At 45.2% G+C, this 8,456-nt stretch overlaps 3 protein-coding genes across 3 annotated transcripts; 1 reads left to right on the top strand and 2 right to left on the bottom strand.

Annotated features, from left to right (window-relative positions):
• Positions 1 to 722: 722 nt before the first annotated feature.
• Positions 723 to 3,586, top strand: FOMMEDRAFT_167625 (chromatin remodeling complex subunit). The gene is made up of 10 exons (XM_007265975.1): positions 723 to 1,066; positions 1,126 to 1,237; positions 1,298 to 1,499; positions 1,553 to 1,652; positions 1,705 to 1,929; positions 1,991 to 2,236; positions 2,304 to 2,640; positions 2,700 to 2,749; positions 2,815 to 3,150; positions 3,220 to 3,586. The coding sequence occupies exons 1-10, from the start codon at positions 734 to 736 to the stop codon at positions 3,505 to 3,507; spliced, it is 2,229 nt and encodes a 742-aa protein (XP_007266037.1). The 5' UTR covers positions 723 to 733; the 3' UTR covers positions 3,508 to 3,586.
• A 47-nt stretch (positions 3,587 to 3,633) lies between these two features.
• FOMMEDRAFT_107155 (GTP-binding protein SAS1) lies at positions 3,634 to 4,899 on the bottom strand. Its single transcript, XM_007265974.1, has 6 exons — positions 4,772 to 4,899; positions 4,680 to 4,701; positions 4,494 to 4,624; positions 4,306 to 4,414; positions 4,009 to 4,216; positions 3,634 to 3,932 (listed from the first exon to the last, which is right to left on the bottom strand). The coding sequence occupies exons 1-6, from the start codon at positions 4,802 to 4,804 to the stop codon at positions 3,821 to 3,823; spliced, it is 615 nt and encodes a 204-aa protein (XP_007266036.1). The 5' UTR covers positions 4,805 to 4,899; the 3' UTR covers positions 3,634 to 3,820.
• Positions 4,900 to 5,332: 433 nt separating this feature from the next.
• FOMMEDRAFT_83748 (P-loop containing nucleoside triphosphate hydrolase protein) lies at positions 5,333 to 7,874 on the bottom strand (the record flags this gene model as incomplete). The annotated part of the gene is made up of 12 exons (XM_007265973.1): positions 5,333 to 5,444; positions 5,500 to 5,596; positions 5,648 to 5,676; positions 5,734 to 5,802; positions 5,865 to 6,148; positions 6,206 to 6,385; positions 6,439 to 6,520; positions 6,580 to 6,842; positions 6,891 to 7,021; positions 7,075 to 7,197; positions 7,253 to 7,691; positions 7,749 to 7,874. 12 exons carry the CDS (start codon positions 7,872 to 7,874, stop codon positions 5,333 to 5,335), a joined length of 1,935 nt encoding a protein of 644 aa, XP_007266035.1.
• Between the last annotated feature and the right edge of the window lie 582 nt (positions 7,875 to 8,456).

Raw genomic sequence — 8,456 nt, 5'->3', positions numbered from 1 at the left:
GTATTTAGTAACGTTGTAATATTGCCACGAAAATATAAATAATTTGAATCATTATTAATGCATGTAAGGGTGAAAAAGTAAAATGAATATAAGTAGAGTTTGTATATACATTGCAATTCTTTAGTAAGGCTTCTGTCAACATTATAAGGCAGAAAAATGTATATTGGTTTGGAACAGTCTTTTAGACTGTTATATTAATTTGCATACATTATAATTAATACCATCCTTCCTATAGTATATACTCCTCATCATTTTCGAGATCAAATATAAGTCATTTTACTTATTGCAAGGGATAAAAAACTTTATGTACCTTTATAATGTGAACAAATCTTTTATGCCTTATAATGTATACAATGTCTTTACTTATTATAAAGAACAGCAAGCTTTCCTTAGGCTTGAAATACTAATAAACCTTTTGAATATTGACAAACCTTTTGGATCTTATAATGCCTTATACTGTTTCTCAGAAATTGAGATCAATTATTTTGCATTTTACAGTTTTCACAGTATTTACATATTTTGAACCATTATAAGCTAATATAAGCTATAAGACTTTCTCGCGATGCTATAAGCAAGGTGCGTCATAACCATATCTCAGTCCCGTGCCGATCTCTCGGATAACACCGACACTCGCCACGCGAGACGCGTCCTCTGCTCACTGCTCAACAAAGTTGCTACCGCCCTGCATTGCTGCAGCCTTGGACTCTAGCTGAGCCTCTTGTCGACTATAGAGATGACGGGCACGCCAGAAATCGTGACCCTTCCAACAACTGGCATTCCACAAGCGCTTCAACGAATAGACTATACACCCTTCAAAGATCAACAGACGCCCATCGTCATCGACAACGGCTCCTCGACATTACGCTACGGTTTTGCCTACGACCCTGTCACGAAAGGCACGCGTCAAAATCCATTCTACGGGCCAAATATCATCTCTCGCTTTAAAGATAGGAGATCGAACAACCCCGTCCTATTATTCGGCGACAGTGTTGAATTTGACAGCGGTGCACGCGCACAAGCGCGTACGCCTTGGGAAGGCGATGTCTTGCTCAACTTTGACGCGTTGGTGAGTTCTCCATTAGATGAGTGGCAGTATGATTTAAACGATTGCTCTTCGAGAGGTAGGAAAACGCGCTGGATTATGCCTTTGTGCATCTCAACATCAACAACACGGATTCCCTGAACCATCCTGTTCTCATGTCTGAGCGCTTATGCTCACCTTTGCATTCGCGGGCCCGTACGTTTAACTACTTCGCTAGAGTTTAAATCCTTATATCCTTACATACCCTCCTTGCAGTCACGTCTGAACTGATGTTCGAGCTATACGGTGCCCCTCGCCTTTTGTACGGCTTAGACTCCGTGATGTCTTTTTATCACAACAACCTTCCCGCCAAAAAATCTCCATTCACCTCTGACGGTCTCGTTATATCATTCAACACGGCTTCCACTTCAGTTATTCCTGTTCTTTCTGGTAGAGGTATTCTTAACCATTGCAAGAGGTAAGTATATGCAAACGACGACCCAAAAAAAATTTATTAAATGCCGTTTGTAGGATACCGTGGGGTGCATCACAGGCAGCGGATTACCTGCAAAAGCTCATTCAGCTAAAGTATCCGTCGTTCCCGGCTCGTCTTACAACCCCACAAATTACAGTATGCTATTACTTCTTCACAACCATGCTATCTCCTAATATATTCCCTGTAGTGGGTGTTCCAAAATGTCTGCGCTTTCCATCCAGATTTCACCTCCCTACTACGGGTGTTAAAAGATCCATTGCAACTCCGTGCGCATGAGCGTATCGTCCAGTTCCCATTCTCAGCAGCGGTGGAGAACGAAAAGACAGAAGAGGAGCTCACGCGTCTAGCTGAGCGAAGGCGTGCACAAGGCAAGAAGCTTCAAGAAATTGCAGCGAATAAGAGGGCAGAAAGGGTAAGATCCCGAATATCACTCCTAAGTTTATTCAATTTAAGTTCGTGATACTCTTTTCCAGCTTACAGAGATGGAGAAAAAACTCCAATTTCTTAAACAAAAAATGGATGCGCAAGCCGAGATGTCGCCTGATCGTGCTGCACAGATGGCGCTGTCCTTAGGTTTTGATTCCGTCGAAGAAACTCAGAACTATATCAAGAAGCTTGAGAAGAACATTAACGAACGACGTAAGAAGGACGCTCCGGAGGGTGACGAGCAGGAGAAGGAGGAGCCGTCGTTCCCTCTTGTGGATGTTCCGGATGAAGATGTAACACCTTTCTTCTTACTCAATTGGAGAAAGATGTTTGTTTACTTACTGGTTTGTCTAATTACAGCTCGACGAGGAAGGACTGAAAGAAAAGCGAAAACAAAAAATGATGAAAGCCGGATGGGAAGCCCGTGAACGTACACGACGCGAAAAGGAACGCGAAAAAGAAGAGCGAGAGGCAGAGGAACAACGCGAAGCTGAAGAACGTGAACGCGACTTGGGTGGATGGGCTGAACGAATGAGACGCGAACACGAGGCTACGATGGTGAGGATTAAAGACCGTGCACGTCGTAAGGCTGCGTTGTCGGATCGGAAGAGCGCTGTTGCGCAAGCACGGATGAAGAATATTGCGAGTCTTGCTGCTGATGATCGGGTGCCGAAGAAAAGGAGGAAGGGGAATGGAGGTATACGGCTTCTCTATCTTGAAAGAAAGAAATGGATGATTAACTTGTTATTATTTTAGAGGATATGTTTGGTGCCGACGACGCAGACTGGGCAATCTACCGAAAAATAGTAAGTCCTTCATGCCCTCCCTCCGCCTAAAATACACCGCTCACCCACTCAAACATCACTCACAGAACACAGCAACCGTATCCTCCGATGAAGAAGAAGACCTCGCCCGCCTCGAACAAGTCGAATCCAAACTCCTCCAACACGACCCCTCATTCATAGAAGAACACACATACGCAGCACGTGCACAGCAGCGTTCCGCACTTATGCAAGCATTCCGACCTGCATACCCCGAAGGTGACGCAGCTGGTGCAGCGAGAGTGCATTTGAGCACGGAGAGGTGGCGGACGTGTGAGACTTGGTTTGCGCCTGGGATGGCTGGGGTGGACGCTGCGGGTTTGGGTGAGGTTGTACAGAATGTGCTTGCAAGGTTTGGGGAGGGGGAGAAGGGGAGGCTTGTTAGTGTGCGTATAATTATTTTTTTCCCCTACCAGTTGAACGGACTATCTTACCATACTTTCTTCCTTTTTCAGAATGTGTTAGTAACAGGTGCACCTTCACAACTACCCGAGCTCGTACCACGACTGCACAACGCAATGCGTCCCATTCTCCCACCCGAAATGCCACTCAACATCTCCAGAGCAGATAACCCAGCCTTAGACGCCTGGCGAGGGATGGCCGACTGTGCGATGAGGCCGGAACATTGGAACTATGCTGTCACTAATGCAGAGTATCATGAATGGGGAGGAGAACGTATTAAACGCTGGTGGGGCGGGAACTGGAATTCTTCGTTCGTTGTTGATGAAGATCAGAAGTCATGAGAGATACTGAAATGGGTCGACGAATTACTGTCCCGTCTTCTCACCATGTTCCATATGTATCTTTCTGGTGTACGCTTTGAATATAGTTATTGCGGGTTGGTTATCTCACAGCACTAGATGCAAGTTATTCCGATCCCCTCCTGCAGTTCATGCTCGAACATGAACTGTGCAAAGGGAATAACAACATCGTTATAATCGGGAGAGAGAAATCCAGTCGGGACAAGAGCGTGTAAATATATGCTATGTAAGGAAGACAACAACAGAGTGGATATACGAAGAGTGATGATAAGTCGATAACGAAACATTATAATCTCTACGATTGACAGCAGCTACCCTGGTTGTTGCTCGTGGTCTCGCCACCTACTTGTACACTCTGCTGAGGCTCCTCCGTTGTCTGAGTGTCGATCAGGCGGGTCTTGATTGCCCTGTCCAATTCAAATAGATTAGGGATCCGCAAAGAAATCCGCAAAGAAATAGGACAAAATGAAATGGATAACATACCCTGCGAGACTGAAGAAAGCTTTCTCGACCTCCTTGCCCTCCTTCGCAGAGGTCTCGATAAACGCAATACCAAGCTTATCCGCCTTCTCCTTCCCAGCATCATACGACACCACTCGTTTCTCTTCCCAGTCGCATTTGTTTCCTACGAGGATCCTATCTACCTCGTTCGATGCATGTTGCTCCACGGCAGAAAACCAGGTATCGATGTCTATATTTAGATTTCCATCACCATTAAACTCGTTAGTGCATCCGCTTTTGATTTAGGAAGTAGGAAGGGATAGTGAGTGAAGTACTGACTGTCGAAGGATTTCTGGTCCGTTACATCGTATACGAGTAGGATACCCATTGCGCCACGGTAATATGCTGTGGTGATTGTGCGGAATCGTTCCTGACCAGCAGTGTCCCACTGCACAGCCCAAAATAAAGTGGTCAGACCTAATATCCGCAGTAATGCTACGAGGACAACAGTGATGGAAGGTACTGACGATCTGTAGCTTGATTCGTTTACCATCAAGTTCGATGGTACGGATCTTGAAGTCAATCCCGATGGTAGTGATGAACGACGGTGTCCATGTGTCGTCGCAGAATCGTGTGAGGAGACATGACTTGCCAACACCTTCAGGAGAGATAATCAGCTAGATTGGAGACACAGGTATAGAAGAATACGCCACCGGAATCGCCTATGAGCAACAGCTATCAAACGTTTCATGGAACTTAGCGTTAGCAGTGGTAAGAAGGTTAACGAATTTAAGTGGGAACTTGCCTTGATGAGGAAATCGTAACTTGGAGGCGGCATGATGGATTATAACACAGGATCTGGAAGGAACCGGGGCGTATATAGTCGTAAGATGATATCGAACGTGGTGGTGATTGTTGAGGAGAGGGATGAGGAGGCAAGGCTCGAGAGGAGAGTGAGGCTAGGAACGCGTGCGGCGGCGGCGAAGTTCCCGACGTGGGTTGTCAGGCACGTGATGCATTGTCATTTAATGCTCCGGCGTGGTGGGAATGTAAGCCACTATGTGTGTTATTCAGACTCGAATCTATCTTCGTTTTCAATATTTATCTGTTGGGTATACATATCGCGTTCTCTCCAAATATTATTCACTTTCATACCAACTTCTCTAAATTTCAAGTTTCGTACAGTGCTTTCTCATATGAGCTCTATGTACTTCCTGAGCCCTTGCTAGATTTTGATGACTATGCTGAATATTAGATGTTGACGTACCTATCTGCTTGCTTGGAAGCACACAGGTCATCGAGAATTGCCTCTTAACAAGCGCTTGTACCGTATGTTTAATCAAAATACCGTCCATCCTAGTCTAGTTCATGGCAAGAAAGCTTTTGCTTGCAGGTTGTAAATACTCGCATAACCTCCGCCTTGTCGCAATAGAGAATCGTGTGTTCCGACTTCCTCCACGACTGAATCTTTCATATACCTGTAAGATGCATTTGGTTTTCGTAACTTGCAGATAGGAATATTACAAGACTCACAAGATGACGTCTGCGTGTCGAGTCAGGTTTCCGAATCGATGTGACGAGAAAATCATCGTTTTGTTTCCACGGAGTGCTCGTAAGCGCTCGAATAAATCTATCAGACCATTAGCGTTGGGTCTAGGCTACTTGGGAAAGTTGCTCTTACCGTGCTCAGCTTGGGGATCCAATGAAGCACTAAAAGCAAGATCGTTGCAGATGTGGTCATTCCGAAATGGAACGGAGAGATCATACCTTGGCTCATCAAAAAGGAGAAGACCAACACCACTATCCTCCGCGACCGAGCGCATGAACGTTCGACAGCTTTAATTACCATAAGCAATCTTCCGGACATTACGAACAACAAAATTATAAGAAAAACGCACACGGCAAGTCTCTGCATTTGTCCACCACTCAACGAGCTCGACTCTGCAACACCCATCTCGCCCGCTCTTCGGACTCGATTATGATCTAATGTACGACCGAAGAGTGTCTTTGTACCCTCTGGAAGAGCAGAATAATGATCCGGGACGGGACGCTCGAGGTATGCATCGAAGCCGTCTGGAAGCTTCTCAACAAAGTCGTATGCACCACCTGCCTTCGCGGATTGTTCAATTCGATGTTCGTCGTACGGTGAGTATGGATCACCAAGTCCGATATTATCTTTAATCTAGAGTAATGGTCATTTAAGATTGCAAGATAAGCCATCAGCCTAAGGGAAACTTACTGAAAGTGGGAAATGAGAGTAGTCCTGGAAGAGAACGGCAATAGCATGCCTCAAGTCCTTCAACCTCAAAGTCTTTATATTCTTGCCATCTATTAATATTTCGCCTTCGTAAGGGTCGTAAAGTCGGTTTAGAAGTTTGAGTATCGTGCTTTTCCCACTGCCGTTAGTGCCAACTATGACCTAGAATGTACATGTGTCAGAGAAAAGCAATAGCTTCTAGAAAGTCCAAGTACACAAAGCTGCCCACGATCTATCTTGAATGAGACGTCATTTAGAGCAAACACGTCACTGCCCGGGTATTTGAAAGATACATGTCTAGTCCGCAAGCAAATCAGCACATCTGATTATAGATTTGTAGAAAGGGGAAGGCCTACCTGAATTCGACAGAAATGCCCGAATTGATTTCTTGCGCATTTTCCGGGTATGGTTCTGTTCCATCTACGACTTTTAGCCGGATATTCCCGATTCCATATAACTTGCGAATTGAATCAAGGTGATCCGCAACGGAGCCAAATTCATCGAAGAACGACAGGAGAGAGTGCGAGAAGGACGAGACAGTCGATTGGATTAGGTGCAGAGACGCTAGTGTGACAGGTATTGAAGCAGGGTATTGGACTGCACGCAATGCAAAGACGATCTAATATTTTCAATTAACAAGGCGCAAATGAAAAGACAAAACTCATACTTGTGGCATTTCCTTGAGAGGTTCGGAAAGGAGAGACAGTGAAGTGAGTCTGTCACGAAGGAAATGTTTTCGTCGTAGCTCATAAAACTCGCCCCCATCATCACCTACTCCCTGCAAGGAAACGTAGAACTCTTCATGAAAAGAAACGTTAAAACGATAAGCCGTGTGGTATTATGCGACCAACCTTTGATTAGGCGGTCGGAGAGGTTACCCGCGACAATTTCTTTACGGTGTGCGGGACTTGTGACCATTCGTTTCAAGCCTTGTATTCTAATATAGTCATCATTGCGACACGTAGCCGCCCATGCTAGAATACAAGTCAGCATTCAATTCAATCGGGTGTAACGCTGATAATTAATTACCTCCGCGAAAGATATATTGCTGAAAACGCATCCATTGCAACAAGGGTGAGATGAAGCTTAAGAGGGCTATCAAAGTACCATCTTGGTGCCCACGCAGGACATTAAGCAGAACGGAAACCTGAGATACCAACTGTATGACGTGTGATACTGTATTCGCAAGCATTTGCACGGTATCCCATGCGACTGAAGTCCGTCCGCCCGCTGCTCCTTCAAGCTGACGTCGTACGATGGGGTCTTCGAATGTCGGGAGGTCCAGTCGTGCGTATGCCTCAAAGATGTGTCCCCCATAGTGTGCCTTGATACGCTGGTCTAGTATTAACATAGTCCTACTTTTGACGTGATTGATGAGCCGTTTCACTACTGCAACAGCCATTCGTCCGACAGCAACTCTAATTAGTACGGCCTTGTCAACACTCCGCGTTTGCACGGCAGACTCGACCTAAACCGGCGTACACTTGTCAGCAAATGATACGTATATTCATGTAGTAAGCCTTACTATTTTTATCATTTGACCAGAATACCATAGAGTTATGGCAGGTAATAGTGAAAGAATCACAGTACACGTAGAATAGACACATAGCACGAGCCAGCAGTTCTTGAGGCTGCCAAGGTCTTTCAGCATACGCCAGACGTATGGGAAGCTCTGTTTCATATCGTTCAGTTGCTCAAGCCTCGCGCCTCCCGGAACATATCTCAATTCCGGACTTGTTTCTTCGTACACGTCCCATACACCGATTTTACTATGCTTGACGCGTTGTGCATCGTCTGGGTCGAACGAGCTCGTCGAGGACTTCCATTGGCGTCTTCTTCGCATTTGAGAGATGTCTACTGAAGAGAAAGAGAAGAACGATAGTATGTAACTGATCAAGTCGTAACAGTCATAAACATGGTCAGTCAGGAACCAAAGGCTGCTACCGCGACGCGTGAAGTGAGTTTAAATAATTTAGATTATCGTTACCTTATTCGGAAGGTGATGTATTAGATGTAACATAACAAGCGCCATCATGATGACATGAAACATCGCAACTTTTATAATTTGTGAAGAGAAGGAATCGAGTACATTTTGGTGGCTAAGTCTCCAGAGTTGCCATCAGCCTGAGAAATTGGATACCAATAATCGTTTTTTCTAGTCGTAGGCTACAGAGTTACAATTTTCATAGGTATTCATCCTGAGAATCCTTCGTAATATGCGTATGATCTCATT

Source organism: Fomitiporia mediterranea (assembly GCF_000271605.1).
Source record: "Fomitiporia mediterranea MF3/22 unplaced genomic scaffold FOMMEscaffold_5, whole genome shotgun sequence".
In the NCBI taxonomy this organism is placed as follows: domain Eukaryota; kingdom Fungi; phylum Basidiomycota; class Agaricomycetes; order Hymenochaetales; family Hymenochaetaceae; genus Fomitiporia; species Fomitiporia mediterranea.
The sequence above is the reverse complement of the archived record's forward strand: the minus strand, read 5'-3'. Positions and strand labels throughout refer to the sequence as shown.

What these genes read in the sequence shown, in the direction of transcription:
- FOMMEDRAFT_167625 (XM_007265975.1), top strand. Translation starts at nt 734, where the DNA reads ATGACGGGCACGCCAGAAATCGTGACCCTTCCAACAACTGGCATTCCA. An exon ending in ACCTTTGCATTCGCGGGCCC is followed by an intron (nt 1,238 to 1,297) that starts GTACGTTTAACT and finishes CCCTCCTTGCAG; the next exon opens with TCACGTCTGAACTGATGTTC. An exon ending in ATTCTTAACCATTGCAAGAG is followed by an intron (nt 1,500 to 1,552) that starts GTAAGTATATGC and finishes TGCCGTTTGTAG; the next exon opens with GATACCGTGGGGTGCATCAC.
- FOMMEDRAFT_107155 (XM_007265974.1), bottom strand. Translation starts at nt 4,804, where the DNA reads ATGCCGCCTCCAAGTTACGATTTCCTCATCAAG. An exon ending in GTTACGATTTCCTCATCAAG is followed by an intron (nt 4,702 to 4,771) that starts GCAAGTTCCCAC and finishes AACGTTTGATAG; the next exon opens with CTGTTGCTCATAGGCGATTC. An exon ending in GTTGCTCATAGGCGATTCCG is followed by an intron (nt 4,625 to 4,679) that starts GTGGCGTATTCT and finishes TCTCTCCTGAAG; the next exon opens with GTGTTGGCAAGTCATGTCTC.